This window comes from Rhineura floridana, chromosome 5 (assembly GCF_030035675.1).
Source record: "Rhineura floridana isolate rRhiFlo1 chromosome 5, rRhiFlo1.hap2, whole genome shotgun sequence".
NCBI lineage: Eukaryota > Metazoa > Chordata > Lepidosauria > Squamata > Rhineuridae > Rhineura > Rhineura floridana.
In genome coordinates, this window is record NC_084484.1 from 85,513,837 (window position 1) to 85,534,467 (window position 20,631).

At 41.0% G+C, this 20,631-nt stretch overlaps 1 protein-coding gene across 14 annotated transcripts in view; it reads right to left on the reverse strand.

Annotated features, from left to right (window-relative positions):
• DMD (dystrophin) overlaps positions 1–20,631 on the reverse strand; it is a 2,032,119-nt gene that overhangs the window by 15,042 nt on the left and 1,996,446 nt on the right. For 12 of the 14 annotated variants that reach the window (XM_061627388.1, XM_061627390.1, XM_061627384.1 and 9 more), the window contains 4 exons: positions 16,017–16,175; positions 4,496–4,739; positions 3,622–3,742; positions 594–686 (listed from right to left, as the gene is read on the reverse strand). In XM_061627388.1, coding sequence (XP_061483372.1) covers positions 594–686; positions 3,622–3,742; positions 4,496–4,739; positions 16,017–16,175 — 617 coding nt within the window. Of the gene's footprint in view, positions 1–180; positions 273–593; positions 687–3,621; positions 3,743–4,495; positions 4,740–8,233; positions 9,056–16,016; positions 16,176–20,631 lie in introns of those variants that run through there. The other 2 variants (XM_061627380.1, XM_061627391.1) reach the window with 2 other exon arrangements.

A 20,631-nucleotide genomic window follows, 5' to 3' on the forward strand; every position in this document is an offset into this window, starting at 1 on the left:
GTTTCCCAGTCAATTTAAGTCATTGTGGGCCTGGATTAGGCACAAGTTGTGGAAGCTATACTCTCAAACTAGGTATTATTCACTTTGTCTATTTTCCAATGTAATAATGGTGTTTTGGGGGTGAAAGCCGCTAATATGGCTGGTAATTTTACGAAGGCCATAAACGAAAAACAAAATCAGAGCCACCTTGTTTATTCACCCCAGACAGTAATGACTCACTCCTTCTGGTCCCATAGAGTATTGGAGTTCCTTTGAATCTGCAGATTTGCCCCCTGTGCTGAAATGAATAAGGCATCTGAGAAGCACAAAGATCCTTCTGCGTGTTTGAGCACACACTCACATCCCAGTAATACTTGTAATGGCAATGTACTGTTAATATAGATGAAGATTATTCTACAAGCACTGGAGACAAAGAACAGTTTGTAGCTAAACCAAAGTACTCATGCATACATATTTTGGAGAGATTTCTTCTAAGTTAACGCTAAGACCTTTCACCTGCAGAACAATTGCTGTGACCATGATAGTGAGCTGAAAGGAAGCTGCACTACATGTAATTTAACTGCCAGTCTTGGCTTCTGAGCACTGAAGCTTACCTCTTGTACTTGGGAAAGAATTGTTGAGCTGTTCCATGACCTCTTCTAACCCTGTGCTTGTGTCCTGGGGAGGACTGAGCAGATCATCCTCACCTGAAAAAACAAAAGCAGAAGGACGTTTCTTTTAATATGAGCCATAAAAAAACACTTGCTCCGTAAATAGTGCCACTGGTCGCAATTCTGTGGTCCTAAGCATCAGTCGCTTAGGACTGATGCAAGGTTCATAAGCCACTGAAGTAATTTACCCTAGTCCAATCCTTTTTTTAAAATAATCTTCCTGGCTAACAATCTAATACATATTCACACACACATACATTCTCTCATTTTAAAAAAATTATCAAGCTTCTTCCATTTATGAAGTAATGTAGACCTGTGATGATAAAATAAATTATTTCACAAGTCATAAGCGTCTATACTAAAAGATGGTGAAAGTAATTGCTAGAAAGAATGAGAGCTTCCCTTATTCCATTACTGTCACCAGGTTTTGTAGTTGTGAGCTGCATTCCAATGGTGACGTGGTGAAACAGGAAATGTGTTTCCAACCAAAGTAAATCAGAGCTGACAAATATGCAGCTGCATTAGTATTAAGTTTTGACAATTTGATTGCATCAGAAAGGTTGTTTTGTACTCTGAAAAAGCGTTTGAAACATTTAACATGGTATAATACACTTGTGCCCTTGAATAAGTTCTATGATCCAATGACAAAGCAGTGCAGAAATGTAGAGTTGATATCACAGTGGGTTCCCCTCAGAAATTTAGCATTACTCCTGCTCAAGTTTTTAGATCAATATTTTTAGTGATCGTGCTATATAAATAACATTGAATTTTACTAAGAGAGATGGAAACTGGCAAACTTATTATAAGTGGATTTCAGAGTTCCAAGGGGTAATTGGACTTTTGAACATGCTTACACATCTCCATTTTGTTGCAGGGCACTGAAATATAGACCTTCTGCTGTTTCTAATCTCATCCTAAGTCCAGACACAAACTGCACTCTAAGATCAAATTTGTAAAAAAATTATCGTTTAGAGGATGTTTATAACTTTATATCTTGCTTGAAATCTACCTTGAGATTCTTATTGTGCATCACTCCTTGAATAACAGCATAGCATGTGAGTATACTTCATCTGACACTAATTCATAGATTCCTACCAACACCTCTTCACGTTCTCCTTATAGAAAGCATCTGAGGGTCTCCTCTTGCGTTACAAAACTGCGGCTAACTTTTGCAGCAAGCCTGGTGTGACAGTCACCAGAGCCAATTTGTGTTAGGATTTTTGCACTCTGTCACAATATGTGAATCTGTTATAATATAAACAATAAAGAACCTTTTGACACCTTAGAACAACAAAATGATTATGGCATAAGCTTTTATGCAAATTTTTGTTCATACATATTGAAGAACAAAGGGTCACTGAGCTTTTCTCAGAAAGATACTGCTGAATAGCTTCACACCTGGAACCACCTAGATTTTTCCAAACTAAAATGAATGTAATTTGTCTGTAATTATTGCTAAACCCTGTTCACTCAAAAATCCTCAGGTATAATATTTTTTATAAAACATATAAATTATCTATCAAGTTAAAAATAATAATTAGTAAGCCAACGTTAAGAGTTTATAATAAAAATGCTTTTAAATGAGACACAGGTGGGAATAGCTTTGCCAGAAATATCTCACTTAATTCCCTTTGCTGAAGCACTACTAAGTAGTTTTTACTTATTTCCATATTTATAAGTTGCTGTAACAAATGTTCTCAAGGTGGCTTACAACAAGAAAATAAAACATTTGTTCCTGGAGCATCTTCCTAGGCAGTCCTACATAGAATGCACTGCAGTACAATCACCCTGGTGTAACTCTCCAGCAAAGGTGCCCATTGCTGAAGCAGTGGAAACCCCCCCCCACTGAACCAGCTGTGTAGATACGTACTGCAGGTACGTGAGGATCTTTCAATGAAGAATGATCTTCTGTGACAAGCCCTAGCAAGTCTCCACTGTCCAGACATACTCCTCTTCCATCCTGTAGCCCTACCCTTTTTTCAGCCTGTCTTCCCTAATTTCTGCCAGGCCCTTTCACTCTTGTTGATTAATTTAGCTTGTGTTTGGTCATGTATTTGGCATACTTCATGTCAAATTATTTACCCCACTGATATCAGCTATGTCAAGTGCACAGCTCTGAAAATAACCAAAATGCCACTTGTATTATTTTCTAAGCTCTGTCACACATATTTTCCTTAGTGCTGTACTTTGTTTAGGACTAATCCAACTTCTGTAGCACAATAGTTCTGTTTCCTGTTTCCATGTAGTAGGGTAGTAGCCTGGTTCTGTGATGTAAATTAGGGGGAGAGAGAAAATAGTAGTACTCTGTTGTTGTTTTAATTTTAAATTGAGGAATGGGTGATGGCCAGGCAGTATGAGTGCATAACATTCAATTAATAAAAATTAAGGGAAAGGTCCATCTGGAGATTTTTGTGGAGGGTAACCTTTCTGGTATTCACTTTTTGTTTTAAGGACTACAAGAAAACTCTCATGTTTGAATTTGTCTGTTTTGGCAGGGGAACACTCAGCAAAGCGTACACAGCAAAATAATAACTAAAAGACAAGCATAAGTGGTGTGGTCTTGTTACAGACAGAATCAACAGGCCCTGAGAGATTTCTGCAGTGATGTTCCTACTGACAAAATGTTGCTATTTGAGTGCAGAGAAAATGTGATGGCCACATACAAGAATGCTAGATTGAATAAAGAAACTAGGATCCCCCAAAACAAGTATGGGGAATCTGTGGATTTCCAGATTACAACTCCCATCCTCCCTGAACATTGGCCATGCTGGACAGGGCTGGTCAAAGTTAGAAGTCCACATTTGGACAGCCAAAATTGTCTTGCTACAGCCCTAAACCACTAACAAGCTTCCATTTACTGTGCGAGAAACCCTGACTGTCTGGAAATTATCCAAGTTAGCCACTATAACAGATTTGAAAATAATTTGAAAATAATCCTCATCTTCCATTAGCCTGAGCTATATCACCTTACCCATAGATTCTGAAGTCTGACTGCCAACTACACGGAGAAGCATTGGCTGATTACTGTCTGACCTCTGTAACGAGATAGGAGAAGACTGAGTTGTACCGTTCACCTTGGAATCCACTTGAGGCTGAAATATCAGAAGGAAATATAAAGGTTATTCTACAGATGGGGTGGTGGTGGAGAAATGACTGACAACACAATTCTATTACATACAGCAGGGGTGAAAAACCATTTTTCTGCCCAGTGTCACATTTCCTTGGTAGTCTGTCAGGGGTTGCATGCTGGGGCGAAAGCCAGCAGTGGGTGGGACTATCCCTTCGCTTTCTTCTCCATTTTCCTCTCTGCCCAGTAGGTTGCCATGGGAGAGACATATTACTCTTACCAGAGATCTACACCTTCCATCATTCCATCTGTTTTAGCTCCCCTGTCCCATTCCACCCACCCCTTTCTCTCCCTCTGGGCTCCCTCCACCAGTATGAAATTAGGCTGAGGGATATATGCAGCCCAAGGGCCACAGGTTGCCTAGCCCTGCTATACAGATTTATTCAGAAGCAAGTCTTACTGAGTTTAATGAGACTTTCTCCCAAGTGAGAGAGAAAAGGATTGCAGCCCAAGTCTTTATATTGTGCAATAATACCACAATGTTTACATCAGGATATCTTAGTTTAAATGTATTGTATTTATATTTGTGACAGATTGTGTAAACAAAAAAAGGAACTAAACAAAGAGACCAACCTATATACAGACAGTTTGAAGCTGATACCTGGTTCAAGCTGTGTATATTAAGTAGTCATACATTTGCTACTGCTTTTCCATTTGCTTTAGATATTAAGGGTCCAAAGCCACGATTATGATAGAAGAGGAAAGACCGAGGACTCACCTGTTCCAGCAGCTGCCTCAACCTGTGCAGCTGTGATTCCAACTGTTTGTTGTGATCCTCCAGGATTTGCATCCTGGCTTCTAGACGGCCTTTGTGCTGACGAAGTAGTTTGGCTTCTGCAATGAGTTCTGCATCTCGTGGACTCTGAGGGGAAATGGGCATCATCTCAGGTGGGGATGGCAGTGGAGATAGTCCTTTGTGATCGTGTTGCTGCTTCAACTGGTCATATTCTGCCTGAAGGTTTCTATTGAAAACAAGGTAGAAGTGATACCTTAACATCTTTATGAATGCACGATACGTTCCCATTTTGTAGCTGGAATGTAAGCCATTATCACCTGAACTCACAGATTAGTTTTGGGCTCTAATCCCTATTAGATTAAAGGTTTCATGCTACAAAGACTACTGATACCGAGGCAAAGTTTTACAATGGTTCTGATTCTATCTCCAGGGTCGTTCTTAGAGAATAGCATTGGGTGACTGTCTTTCGGCCTCCTGGCAGTTGTGCTATAAGGTGCTGCAGGGTACCCTCTTGTCCCCCATGCCGTTTAACATCTATATGAAGCCCTTGGGAGCAGTCATCAGGAGATTTGGGGCAAGGTGTCAGCAGTACGCTGATGATACCCAGCTCTATTTCTTTGTAACATCTGAATTGGGAGAGGCCGTGAAAGCCCTGGACCGCTGCCTGGACTCAGTGGTGGGCTGGATGAAGGCCAATAAACTGAGTTTGAATCCTAGCAAGACGGAGGTGCTGCGGGTTGGTGGTTCCCGAGTTGAGATAATTGGTCAGTTGCCTGCTTTAGATGGCGTCATACTCCCTCTGAAAGAGCAGGTCCATAATCTGGAGATGCTCTTAGATCCATCTTTGTCACTAGAGGTCCAGGTGACCTCAGTGGCTAGGAGTGCCTTTTACCAGCTTTGGCTGGTAAAACAACTGTGGACGTTTCTGGACCGAGATAGCCTGACCACTGTTGTCCATGCACTGGTAACCTCTAGGCTGGATTACTGTAATGCGCTCTATGTGGGGCTGCCTTTGAGGTTGGTCTGGAAGCTGCAGCTGGTGCAAAATGTGGTGCCGAGACTAAGTGTTGTCATCTACATACACCAGCGATTACACGTGTGAAAGGAATACATGACATGAGCCAAGAGTCATAGTGCACCATGGGGCCCATTGGACCTTTCTAGTTTGCGGAAATAGCAACAGGATGAGGAGTCAGTGACAGAGTAATCATAAAAGCAGTTTATTTCAAAAAATAAAATAAAAGCACTTCTAGTAATGTGAAAGACCAGTGGAAATGTTTTGAAACCATATGCTTATTTGGATAACATGAAGTGAACTTGCTCTTTTTAATAACATCTGCACTTTAATATTGTTTTGTTTCACACGCGCCTTATCATTGGCTACTCTAAGGGTGAATCAGATGCATTTATCTGTAGTGGCAGCACCTGAAGGAGTGATATAGTATCAAATTACAGGGGCTCAAGTCATAGCTGTGAGCTTTAAAGAGACAAAGTGCTACAAGGGAGTTGAGGCTTGCGTGGGTACCGGAGCCATGGGGGAATATAGAAATGAATCCCTAGTACAGCTGCAGCACTGGATACGATTGGTCTGGAGATGGTGCAACATGTAGCAGTGAGATTGCTCACTGGGGCAGGGTATCATCAACATGTCACCGCGCTGGTGAAAGAATTGCATTGGCTACCTATTAGCTACCAGGCTAAGTTTAAAGTTCTGGTTTCAGTGTACAAAGCCCTGTGCAGCTTGGGACAAGAATACTTGAAAGGCCGTCTTACTCTTTATATACCCAGTTGATCACTGTGCTCTGCAGGTGAGGGCCTCCTGCAGATACCATCTTGGGTAGGGACGTTGTCCCAGTCTGTGTTGGAACTGCTTTTTACTATGTTTTTAATGCTTTTAAAAAGTTTTTAAATTTTTCTTTTAAAAAATATGTTTTTAAAGATCTTTTAATATGTTTTTAAGGATGTTTAGTTGTAATATATTTTAAAGACTGTTTTTATGACGTTTGGCTGTTTTTAGTGCTTTTGTTTGCCACCCAGGACAAACAAAATCATCACCATCAATTAGTCAATCTTGGTGTGTAAAAGTAGAAAATGTGTGTCTCTCTCTGCTGAAATAAGTGTGTTAGCAAGGGGGGGGGCACAACAGCTTCATTCAAATTGGACTGGCAATTACTTGGATAATTCTATAGAGAATGGTGTGCTACAAGAAAGCAGGAGGGAAGGCTAGAAAAGGCCTCTGCCAAATGATGAGAGGGGAGGGCGATAAATGCGAGGTAAAAGAAAGTGGAGTGGAACAAGGCCCCTTCTGGGAGATGCTGCAGAGTGCAGTTGGAGGTTGTCCTCTGGTGCCAGACCACTGCAATTCTCCTTTTTGAGTATGTGAATAGAGAACTAAGGGTAAATGGAACTTACAGATCTCTTTAGTCTTATGCATTAAGAGGCTTCTGGGGTGACTTCTTTGAGGAGGGACACAAAGCCATGGAACATGATTAAAACAGTCTGAAATAATAAAGACGGGGTTGGGAGAAAGAGGACTGTGGAAAGACGGTGAGATGGTGAGCAAAACTAAGTAACCTCAGTAAATTCAAAAAGGATTGAGCATAATTTTAAGTGTTGGACTCTTTCTTAAAGGTTTGATTATGCAAGCACAGGATTTTCTTGCTATAGGTGCCCATTGCACATGCACATTTTGGATGGAGGTTTCTAATACTGATGAATGCTAGTGAGTGCCAATATGTTTACCAATGGTTGCAGTGTCTCACACATGGAGCTTTACTTCACCAGTGCTCTGGTATGACCAATTGATGCACTGCTTTCAAGTTGATTCCGACTTATAGTGACCTTATGAATAGGGTTTTCATGAAGCTGAGAGGCAGTGACTGGCCCAAGCTCACCCAGTGAGCTTCATGGCTATGTGGGGATTCGAACCCTGGTCTTCCAGGTCATAGTCCAACACTGTAACCACTACACCACACTGGCTGTCTGCATGACCAATTAGCAGTCTTGATTCCTGACTTGACTGCATCAGGAACTAGGCAAGGAGGAAGGCATACACACAATCCAGCATTCACATGCCTTTTTGTATCATGAGCAAGAGTTACCCTAACCCTGTTGTAGGTATAGAGGATGAGCCCTAAGCCTTTACTTACTTTGTATTCCCAGACAGAATGGAATTTCCTATAGTCAAGGTGCTGGGGGATGCTTAAAATGGCAGTGAGGTTGAGCTTTTCAGTAACAACTTACTTTCATAAGACAGTGTTCTGCCACCTCTCTACATAAGCTTAATTGTTTTTCAGGTAAAAATTAAGATTGTGGCATAAGACACTGTTTACCAGGCTTCCAGTATGGTTATTTCTCTTAAAGAGAGGGAAAAGCTTTCCCTGCAACCCCCCCCCCCAATCTTGTAGTTACAAAGTGTAGTTCAACTGGCTGACATGAGTCACTTCACTAGAGGCTAATACACTTTTTATTCATTTGGACATGGCTGATGTGAAGGATCTGAATTTCACCCAGAGCCTTAAATGATGAAAAGGAAAAAGGGGACATGGTAGGAGTGGCCTACTATCTCTTCAGTAGTCCAACATGATGGTGGTCTCACTAGCTGCTCTATGAATGATGGAGGCATAGATTTGGCTGTGTGCAATCCATTTGCTATCAAAATTATGTACCAAGGCAACAAGGATTCTTCACCAACAAGAACTAAAGTAAGCAACGCTAATAATTTATGCACCATATGTTTTTATATTTAATTCTGCCCATTTACAAGTTTTGATTTGTGTCCCTGTAATATCTGCAACGTGCTTTAAAATCAGAAAGCTGATGGATAGGAATTACTTTTACAGAGTAATTCTACTGTTGTAAAATGTTTGTGTTCCCCAGGTTCTTTTCCTTCTGAAATCCTGGTTTCTACATTTTGTGAATGATATGAGGAATAATTCATCAATATAACCAGCACTACATTATTTAGTCCAAGTGCTCATTAGGGAAAGAATAATTGTTTAGGTGATTAACTCTGTATAAAAGAACTCCTCTCTGGAGAGCAATTGTAAGCTGGTTTGAGTGTGAAAAAAGAAACACACATGTATTGAGGCTTCTGTGGGATTGCTCATGCCAGTCAGAATTAGCCTCATAAAAGATCATTTCTTTTTGATTAAGTTGAAGTGACTAAGATATTTCAGTGTGACTGAATGCTCTTTATCCAAACATGTTTTAAATAACTTGAACAATCAAAGCACTTGGTTTGTGAGGTCTGTACAGCAGCTTGGACTGGGTCATGGACACAGCTGTCTAGGGGCGATGAGGAGAGGAAATAGGAAGAGCTCCCTAGTACTTGTATGAGAGCAGTGGCAGGCGACTGAGCATGTGAATCTGTCTTGAACTGTTTCCCTGAATGTCATTCTTCCCTTCAAATGTTTGATTGCTGTCTGGGGCCTGCAAATTGCTGGTCATCTCTCTCGGTGCCATCTTCAATAAACATGGCCATGCTACTCTTTTCTTCTTTATCATCATCACAATTTATTGGCTGCCCTTCACCAGCAGGTCCTAGGGTGGGTTACAAAATTTAAAATTCACAGGAAAAGGTAGGTCCTGAAAACATACATTAGTGCCCTCTCCTGGGCCACCTCCCCAAACTTCTGAGAGGGGTGGACTTACCAAAAAGGCCCCCTTCTGCTGATCATTTAGGGCTTTAAAAACTAATGTGAGCACCTTGACTTGGGCCCAGAAACCAAGTGGCAACAACTACAGCTCTTTTATAACAGGGGTTACATGAGTTCTAAAAGCAACCCCAGCTAGTAATCCAGCCACTGCACTTTGGATCAATAAAAACTTCTGAGTGGTCTTCAAGGGCAGCACCATGTACTATGCATTGCAGTAATCCAATCTGGAAGTTACCAGAGGGTAGACTACTCTGGCCAAAAGGGGCTTTAGCTGGTGAAGCAGCCGGAGCTAGAAATAGGCACTCCCAGCCACTGAGCCCACCTGGGCTTCAAGTGACAATGCCAGATCTAGGAGCACTCAAGCTACACCTGGTCCTTCTAGGGGAGTGCAACCGTTTCCAGAACAGGCTGTCTCCCCACCTCCTGGACATGAAAACCTGGAACACATAACACCTCTTTCAGCTGCCTTCAAACACCCATTTAGCACTTCAGCCACCTCTCCTGATTCAGATGGAACAAAGAAATAGAGCTGGATGTCATCTGAATGTTGGTGACACTTTGTTCAAAATCTCCTGCTGACTGCTCCCAGCAGCTTCATCTAGATGTTAAATAGCATGGGGACCAAGATAGAACTCTAAGGGAACACCACAGGAAAGTCCCATGGCACCAAACAGTAGTTTCCCATAACTACTTTCTGAAAGTGGTTCTGGATGTAGGAGTCAAATCACTGAAGCACAGTGCCCCCCAAACCCCACCTCCCTCAGCTCTTCCAGGAAAACACTGTGGTGAATGGTATCAAAAGCTGCTGAGAGGTCACAGTCCCCCCATTTCTCTCCCAACAAACGTTATCAATCAGGGCAACCAAAGCCATCACTGGGCCTGAAGCCAGATTGATCCAGATAGTCAGTCTCCTCCAAGTATGCCTGAAACGACCGCCGCCACCTTTTCAAAGTCCTTGCCACTGGGTGATACTTCTTTAACACTTCTGGGTCCAAGGAGGGTTTCTTAAGGAGGGGATATACCACTGCCTTCTTCAAGGCAAATGGTACCTCCCTCTCCTCCAGTGAAACATCAATAATTCCCTGGACCCACCCAGTCAACCGCCTATGGCTAGGTTTAAGAAGCCAAGTTGGGCAAAGGTCAAGGGGGCAGGTAGTTATCCACACTTCTTCAAGCAGCTTGCCTACATCCTCAGGCCTTCTTAAGAACCTTCATATGATGGCTAATGAATAATTCAGATTGCCAAGGACTGCAAGTCTTTATAGCAGATCTACACAGCCTGTGACCTGCCAAGGCAAACAGTCCATGAGCCCCCCCAATGCCTTTTTGTAGTCCCAGGAGACAACAAATCAGGAGAGTGTCATCGGCACTAGTACACATTTCTAATAGGTCACAAGTTGTACAGACCTGACTTATTAAAATAATTTTATACCTAGTAGAGAAATTTTTAAAATAAAAAAATCTATTATTTCATAGTGTTCATATCTCAGAAAACTCTCATACACCATTTTGCAGTATGTGCATATTGGGTATGCACAGACATGCTGAAACATGATAACTAAAATGCATTCAGGCAGGGGTTCCCACCTTGGATCCAGAGGTACATTTGGAATCAAAGAGTCATGGGCATCATAAAATGCCCATTTATCTGAAGAAAAATTGACAATGCTCAGAAGTATCCTTCCCCAAAACCATCCAGGAAAAACACCTATATCTCATCAAAACAAAACAACAGACAAAAAAGCAGGCAACAGCCCCAATCAAATAACCAACGCAACAAGCTAAAAAATGCAATTTAAAATACAAAATTGGGAGGACCAAGGGGCCTTCATGGGTACCAAGGAGTGTGGCTGAAGACACTACTGTGTTGGGAACCCCATTGTCAAGGCATTTTTTCAGTTTATTGCCAGGGTTTTTTGTTGTTGTTTTGCTTGTTGGATTTGATATCCCCCACACCAATGTATATAAATTGAAATCCTTGCTGCCTCAGCTTCCATTAAAATTCTTAATATTAAAAAAATATTATTCTGCATTGTTTTCTAGAGCTATTTCTAACAGCATCACTATGGCTGCATGAGCATTAAACTTTTCTCTCTGCTACTCCTTGTGAGCAGAACTCTCTTGCATTCTTCTACCCAAGTACCTTCTCCATTCTATCTCAAATCTCATCTAAAACGCTTTTTCTCCATAGTTGGTTTTTCCCCATTTTTTTCTTCACAGTTGGCTCTTTATTATTCACTCTGCCATTTATTATTATTCACTAATAGGCAAAAAACCCTTATGGCTTAAGAACATAGTGAATGCACCAGGGGAGCAGCAGATCTGACCTCCTTTCTGAAATATTGGACTGCCCTACAAATTTGTAAAAATACCAACACAATTTGGGTTGGTCTTTCACAGTCCAATCTGCTTCCTGTGTAGCTTGGAACAATTTGGTAACATGTGCCTCTGAGCATATGGTGAGTGGTGGCAACATATGTCATCTCCAAAGATAGAGAATTACATTTTTGTATGTTGGTGTTCTTCTTACTTTGCTTCTTTCCTGTGTTACTACTGTTTCTACAGAGAATCTAACCTAGAAAATTATATTTGTCTCATTGTTCATCCTAGAAATCTGTGTCAAATTTATTTTTATTAATTTCAAAGCCTTTTTACTGGTCAATGTCATATGTTGGTGAAGACAGCCTTTTGTATTTCAAACTGGAGATTATGCTCTATTTCTATTTTAGGCGCATTAACAGTTGAATCTGAAACTGCAGTTTGATGTAAAATCAGACTGATTACAATATGTTGCTACTTAAGCAATGACTAACTGTTGGAAAAAACAAATGTTTCAGCCTGCTGTGTTTAAACCACTTCATTTAAGGAAAGGTGGGCAAGTCCTATTAAAAACAGAGCACAGCTGGAATTTTGCTAGAATATATTTCACCTCCCACTATTTTATCTTGAGCAAACTGAGACACTCTTCATGTCCACTGGAAACTATTCTGTAGAACAGTCAATGCCATTATTCCACAATTGTTTTCAGAGCTTTTTTTTAGTGTTGCAAAGTGTTGCTGTACTTCACATATTCACAGAAACAGAAGCAAAAGAAAATGATTTACTATAGGAAACTTCACTAAAATTGCAAGTAAATAAAACATATTTGACGTGACTATCAACTGTCTTAATATTGTTGCTTCTTCCCTGCTAAAACTAGATCAGCACAACAAATGTCTTGCTCCTGTTATTTGGGCTGATTGCACGTATTGCCACCACTCACCATATGCTCAGAGGCACATTGTTACCAAATTCTTCCAAGCTACACAGAAAGTAGATTCGACCATGAAACACCAGCCTAAATTGTGTTTGCATTTTGACAAATTTGTAGGGCAGTCAGTATCTCAGAGAGGAGGTCAGGTCTCCTGCTTCCCTGGTACATTCACTACAGCTGCCCAGTTTCTCTGCTTTTTAGGGCTATAGGTACATTCTTAAACCACATGGCTTTTTGGCCTTTTAGTGAATTTCTCTGCTTTTTAATCTGGGAAGTAAGAAATGGGATCTTGTGCAAGTTTGCTTAGAATGGATCAATCATTTGCATGCTTATTGAATTCTATGGGATTTACTTCTGTGCAATCATGCTTAGGATAGGTGAAACTGGCCATGGGGGAGGGCAGGGAGGAGGGGAGGGGGAACAAGAGAGCAGGTTGGATCATTTGCATGCTTAATGAGTTAAATGGGATTTACCTCCATTCAATATGCTTAGGAGAGGTAAAACTGACCACAGGGGAGGAAGGGAAGGGAAGGAAGGCTGGAATAGGGAGGGAGAAGGGAGGGCAGGAGAGGGGAAGGAAGGGGATAGGAGGGGAGGTTTGATCATTTGCATGCTTGTTGAGTTCAATGGGATTTACTGCTGTGCAATCATGCTTAGGATAGGTGAAACCGACCTGGGGGAGAGGAGGAGATTGCATGGGTGGGCACTGGGAAGAGGGAAAGCCCCTTTCCTTTCCAAAAGGAAAACATTGTTAACAATATCATTTTGGGGGGGGGTTTCCCCCACCTTTTTATTCTACAGCAGACACATGTAGTCTCCCATCCAGATTTAAACCAAAGCTGTCCCTGGCATCCACACCAGACATTTATTCCACTTTAAACAGTCATGGCTTCCCTCAAGGAATCCTGAGAAGTTTAGTTTGGGAAGGGCACTGAGAGTTGCTAGGAGATGCCCTATTCCGCTCACAGAGCTACAATCACTAGCATTCTCTGGGAAGAGGCGCTGCTGACTGTTAAACCACAGTGGAACTCTGTCTGCAGAATAGGAGTCTCCTAACAACTCTCCGCACCTTTCAGAAAATACACTTCCTAGGATTCTTTGGGGGAAGCCATTAATGTTTAAAGTGGAATAAATGTCTAGTGTAGGTGATTAGTCAAGCCAAACAGCTGCTAGTCTGGCTTTTAGAATACTGACAGTTGGTTTTTACTGAGCATGCCTGCACTATCATAGACTCCAATGTTAATTTTCTTGAATTAATTAAAAATCAGCCACGCATGTTTAAAACTTTTAAATTGCGGAAGATGAATGTCAAGAGTATAGAGCAAGGTCAGTAATAGGATTAAATGTACTCTGTGAACATGGTTGATTTTTAATCAATTTCAACAAACTGTGAGACCACTGAGAGAAAAAAGTCCAACAGGGATCTGGATTTTTTTACTCATGTTTCAGACTTTAAAATCTGGATTCTCTCCGAGTGTTTGGTGTATCACCATGAAAACCTAGAGGATTATTAAGCAAGTGTTTCTGAGTTCAATACTACAAGTTTTTTAAGATTTTGTTTTGAAATGAGCTTATGGGAAGCAACAGAATAGCATGGGGGTATTTTCAATTTAACATGGCACAATGTGAAAAATCCATGTTGGCTATAGTATACAGCCACTCTTGTGGCTGTATAATTTAGTTCTGTTCAACATTTTGGGAGCCAGTTTATATGAAAGCAGCTCCCACAAAGTATCATTTTAAAATTGCTCTATTTCATTAAATGATAGCAGTGTATGCAGAAAGCAGCAATTGTGCAGCTCTTAGCAGTAATTTCATCATTAGCTTTTACTCACCATATTACAACAGTGGCTGAAGACTCCAGTGAAATTGGGGAACTATTGCAGTAGGGTATGAATATAATAATCGAAGCTTTTCACACCAGATACAACAGATTGTGTTCATGTAGCAATTTAAAGGCAAGATATAATGAATGTATTACAAGCTCATTACTAGGCTGTGTATGGGCTTTTCTTATTCTGAAGACTAAAAATGCCCCTATTGGCGGCAGATGATAGAGACATCTTCCCTTTTGCACTAACACTGCTGGGAACTCATCACAGCTGGAGATTGCTGGTTAAATGCAATTCTCCATCCAGTCAGTGCTACCTTTGCTAATGTAACAGCTATGTATGCGATTTAGCAAATATCACAGGTGCTTCATCGCAAATGTTCATGACATCACTGATGACATGATGCTATCTTCTATCCCTCTGTCCCTTGCCTTTAATGGAAATGGACTGCCTTCAAGTCGATTCTGACTTATGGTGACCCTAGGAATAGGGTTTTCATGGTAAGCGGTATTCAGAGGGAGTTTACCATTGCCTTCCTCTGAGGCTGAGAGGCAGTGACTGGCCCAAGGTCACCCAGTGGGCTTTGTGGCTGTGTGGGGATTTGAACCCTGGTCTCCCAGGGCGTAGTCCAACACACTAACCACTACACCACACTGGAGTTGCCCAATTTCCCTACTTTTTAAAGTTTGACAGAAATATCTATTGGCTATAGGTACATTCTTAAACCACAAGGTTTTTTGCCTATTAGTGAATATGTATCTTGAGCAGGATAGCAAAGCCTCACTATTTCAGATTTTTTTTCTTTTTCTTGTAAAGTGTCCGTGTCCACAATAGCACACATCTCCCTTCCCCCTTTCACAGCCAGATTTTTCCTCTTCTTTCTAACATTTGAGCAACTTTCATGTTGTGGCTACAAGGTCAGGTTTTGCCTGATAGAAGTGCTAAGAGGAAACCTGCTAAACTGCTGGTAAAAAATAAACTGCCTGCAGACAGCCGAAGTGAAAATCGAAATTAAATTGCCCCTTTTCTTGTTGGTGTACCCCTTTTTCTTCTGAGGTTTCTATGTAGAATGCTAATTAAAGCATTCAGATATAATAAGAGCAAACGATATGGAAGAAGGAAAGGGAGGGATGCATGTGAACTTTTGACTACTGATACTTAGTTAACAAAGGGAGCCTGGGGCTCATTCATAAAAGTCAAGAGAGACAGAGATACTTGTTTTGATGTTGGAAGTGTTGAAGAAATAGCAAGGCACAGGTCAAGCACAGAAGCTAAAAAGTAGGCAGATGGGAATGGAAGGAAAACAGGTACAGTTTTTGAGATTGGCTCAAGTTCCAATATCTGGGGCTTCAAATATTCATCTAGGGAAAGATAAAGAACTGTTTGTGCATGAGGCACATACTGATAATTCATCTCCCCGATCTAACTAGTGAAACTGAAGGCAGCAACAAATAAATTAATTAAATGCAATTAAGGTAGCACTTTTAGGCCAAAATTAAATGTTTTACGTGAGATTTAAATATTCCTTCTGAAGCAAGATAAATTCATGCTCTATCATTGCAGTATTAGCTGTATTAAAACATCACAGATGGGCTTAACTACACTCCATCTAATTTTTCTATCATAAAGTAAAGAAGAAAATTCTATCTCACAAATTTGCAGACAACTTACATACCAACATGTTGCTTGTCAGAAAAAATGTTACTTCATGCATATTTCATTCTACATATGCATAGTCATAGTACCAAAACAAAAGTCACCTGTTTTCTTCCTCCAAGTCTGCTAGGATTCTCTCCAGTTCACCTCTTTCTTCGCTTTCCAAAGAAATTAGAATCTGTGCAGGGCTTCGAGGTTGACTGAGTGGGGATTCTTGGTTCAGACTTTGGCAGTAGTGCTGGATTAACAAATGCTCATCATCTCTAAAAATAAAACAAAAAAGTGGGAGATGGATAAAATAACATCAAGCATCCCATTCATCCTTTCTGTTACGAACAAGAAAAAGCAAGCAAAATGACCACCCCCAAATTCCTATCTAGAAAATTGCCATCCCAATATTTTGTCCTCATAGATGGCAGACAACCACGACAGAGTGCAATTCTCAACCATGTTGTTTGTCTTTGGTGCTGGGAAGAACATTGAATGCTGACTGAATGTATTAAATAGATTACAAGGAAGGGATTTAGTCGCATTACTGACTAGGTACATTCTGCCTGTTTCAGCCAGTAAAGGTGGCTTCCTCCCGTACACTGCTAGGATTTAAGCAGAAGATACAAAGTGGTGTATCAGCAAAGAGGTCAGACCAGTTTCCCAGACACTGCTTGGTATAATCTGCCTGAGAATTTATTATGGATGAATATGAGGCAATAACAAAGAGGTGGTAGGAATTTTTTTAACTGTTGTCAAGATAATCATACAGAAATTGAGGAGCCGTTATACAGGACCCCCCCTTCCCTGGTCCCAGGAACTGAAGTTTCCCACATCTTGGTTTCCCACCTACATGTTTTACAGGTTTGGATAGTGTGAAGCCCCTAACACCCCAAGGGCATTCAGGGTCTCCTATCGTCTAAATGCAAAATGGCTGAATTGTACTTCACCGTGACAGTAATTTGTTCTGCCACACTGAATACAGACTAAAATGATGTGATCTTGTGTATCAGTAAATTTTCCCTCACTGTTTCATTCTCCTGTCCCTCAACACTGCATACTATTCTATCCAGAGAGAAGAATTTTTGCCAAGAAAATCCAACACGGTCACATTTGACTTCAAAAGAGGAAACTTCACAAAAATGAGGGGATTGGTAAAAAGAAAGCTGAAAAACAAAGTCCAGAGGGTCACATCACTCGAAAATGCTTGGAAGTTGTTTAAAAACACTATATTAGAAGCTCAACTGGAGTGCATACCGCAGATCAGAAAAGGTACCGCCAGGGCCAAGAAGATGCCAGCATGGTTAACGAGCAAAGTCAAGGAAGCTCTTAGAGGCAAAAAGTCTTCCTTCAAAAAATGGAAGTCTTGTCCGAATGAAGAAAATAAAAAAGAACACAAACTCTGGCAAAAGAAATGCAAGAAGACAATAAGGGATGCTAAAAAAGAATTTGAGGAGCACATTGCTAAGAACATAAAAACCAACAACAAAAAATTCTATAAATACATTCAAAGCAGGAGACCATCTAGGGAGACGATTGGACCCTTGGATGATAAGGGAGTCAAAGGTGTACTAAAGAACGATAAGGAGATTGCAGAGAAGCTAAATGAATTCTTTGCATCTGTCTTCACAGTGGAAGATATAGGGCAGATCCCTGAACCTGAACTAACATTTGCAGGAAGGGATTCTGAGGAACTGAGACAAATAGTGGTAACGAGAGAGGAAGTTCTAAGCTTAATGGACAATATAAAAACTGACAAATCACCGGGCCCGGATGGCATCCACCCGAGAGTTCTCAAAGAACTCAAATGTGAAATTGCTGATCTGCTAACTAAAATATGTAACTTGTCCCTTGGGTCCTCCTCCGTGCCTGAGGACTGGAAAGTGGCAAATGTAACGCCAATCTTCAAAAAGGGATCCAGAGGGGATCCCGGAAATTACAGGCCAGTTAGCTTAACTTCTGTCCCTGGAAAACTGGTAGAAAGTATTATTAAAGCTAGATTAACTAAGCACATAGAAGAATAAGCCTTGCTGAAGCAGAGCCAGCATGGCTTCTGCAAGGGAAAGTCCTGTCTCAGTAACCTATTAGAATTCTTTGAGAGTGTCAACAAGCATATAGATAGAGGTGATCCAGTGGACATAGTGTACTTTCAAAAAGCGTTTGACAAGGTACCTCACCAAAGGCTTCTGAGGAAGCTTAGCAGTCATGGAATAAGAGGAGAGGTCCTCTTGTGGATAAGGAATTGGTTAAGAAGCAGAAAGCAGAGAGTAGGAATCAACGGACAGTTCTCCCAATGGAGGGCTGTAGAAAGTGGAGTCCCTCAAGGATCGGTATTGGGACCTGTACTTTTCAACTTGTTCATTAATGACCTAGAATTAGGAGTGAGCAGTGAAGTGGCCAAGTCTGCTGATGACACTAAATTGTTCAGGGTTGTTAAAACAAAAAGGGATTGCGAAGAGCTCCAAAAAGACCTCTCCAAACTGAGTGAATGGGCGGAAAAATGGCAAATGCAATTCAATATAAACAAGTGTAAAATTATGCATATTGGAGCAAAAAATCTGAATTTCACATATACGCTCATGGGGTCTGAACTGGCGGTGACCGACCAGGAGAGAGACCTCGGGGTTGTAGTGGACAGCACGATGAAAATGTCGACCCAGTGTGCGGCAGCTGTGAAAAAGGCAAATTCCATGCTAGCGATAATTAGGAAAGGTATTGAAAATAAAACAGCCGATATCATAATGCCGTTGTATAAATCTATGGTGCGGCCGCATTTGGAATACTGTGTACAGTTCTGGTCGCCTCATCTCAAAAAGGATATTATAGAGTTGGAAAAGGTTCAGAAGAGGGCAACCAGAATGATCAAGGGGATGGAGCGACTCCCTTACGAGGAAAGGTTGCAGCATTTGGGGCTTTTTAGTTTAGAGAAAAGGCGGGTCAGAGGAGACATGATAGAAGTGTATAAAATTATGCATGGCATTGAGAAAGTGGATAGAGAAAAGTTCTTCTCCCTCTCTCAGAATACTAGAACTCGTGGACATTCAAAGAAGCTGAATGTTGGAAGATTCAGGACAGACAAAAGGAAGTACTTCTTTACTCAGCGCATAGTTAAACTATGGAATTTGCTCCCACAAGATGCAGTAATGGCCACCAGCTTGGATGGCTTTAAAAGAAGATTAGACAAATTCATGGAGGGCAGGGCTATCAATGGCTACTAGCTGTGATGGCTGTGCTCTGCCACCCTAGTCAGAGGCAGCATGCTTCTGAAAACCAGTTGCTGGAAGCCTCAGGAGGGGAGAGTGTTCTTGCACTCGGGTCCTGCTTGCGGTCTTCCCTCAGGCACCTGGTTGGCCACTGTGAGAACAGGATGCTGGACTAGATGGGCCACTGGCCTGATCCTGCAGGCTCTTCTTATGTTCTTATTTGTCCCACTTCCCTAAGGTATGTGCTGACAAATGAGTCAGTCTGCATTGTTGTCAGTGAATCAAGATCCTCTACTACAAGTTGATACTCCTGATTAATACCTTTTTAGATCAAAGCATCTGCAACTTTAACAAATGCATAACAGGCAGAAATTCAAAATGTGAAGCCTTTCTTTTTGTATTTCTGTCATGCATGTTTCCTGTGTCTTGAAATCAAGATGGAAGTAGCAGTTGTTTGTCATACAGGTGTTGGCAACTAACAACATTGTGTCCTTCATAGTATACTGCACGTTTATAATCAAGGTTAAAGCCACTATTTGCCATTGTATCATTACTGTATTGTCTTGGATTACAGCCAGCTCCTCTGTTTTTTGCCTTGCATTTATTGTGAAAATTAGTTTAGCAGAGTTTTATGTAAGACTGTAATTTTGTGCACCTTTTATTAAAATTTTACACTGGCAATTTTAAAATAAAACAACAATAGAGATTAAAATTGTGGGGAAAATAACTAGTAAGCCAGAATTAGAATAATTACGTCCATGGAGATTTATCTTAGGCAGGACATAGAAAAGAGGCAGAAGTGCTGCAAAGTCAACATTCACAGAAAATAGGAATGTGTATTGCTTCAACAGTAGGTCATTCATATGAACCTTTGAACAGTTTGAACAAATATTTTGCTTTTATAACTCAATCTGAAGTATACCACCGAAGTTAGCCTGAAGTTACAGTGTTGTTCTGCTAAAGTTAAAGTAACTAAAGGGACTTTGCCCAAACTTTAAATCAGTGTTTCTCAACCAGTGTGCCTCCAGATGTTGTTGGACCACAACTCCCATCAGCCTCAGCCAGCAATGCCAATGGTCAGGAAAGATGGGAATTGTGGTCCAACAACATCTGGAGGCACACCGGTTGAGAAACACTGCTCTAAATGTTGCTTGTATCTGGGAATTTAATTTGGCTCTATGTATGTCCGCATGCTCTGTGTACCTACGGCAAAGAGCAACTAAAATGATATAAATCAATCAATAAATGCTTGTTTTCTCCAAATCTGTGGGTACTAGTTTTGAATTTGTTTTTGACAATGTAAACCATACTAAGAATTCAAATATAATATTTAATCTATTAAAAGGGCTGCTTTCAGGAAGAAATGAAGCCCCATTCCTTTGTTCACTGGGAGGGAGTATACAGCAATGGCAGGAGCTACCTTCTTCCCCAGGTGTGTTCACTAAACCCCAGGACAAAGCACCCACATGCACATGCAGAGGGCCAATTGGGAATGTGTGAAGAGAGCTTGAGAACTGATCTCTTGCAC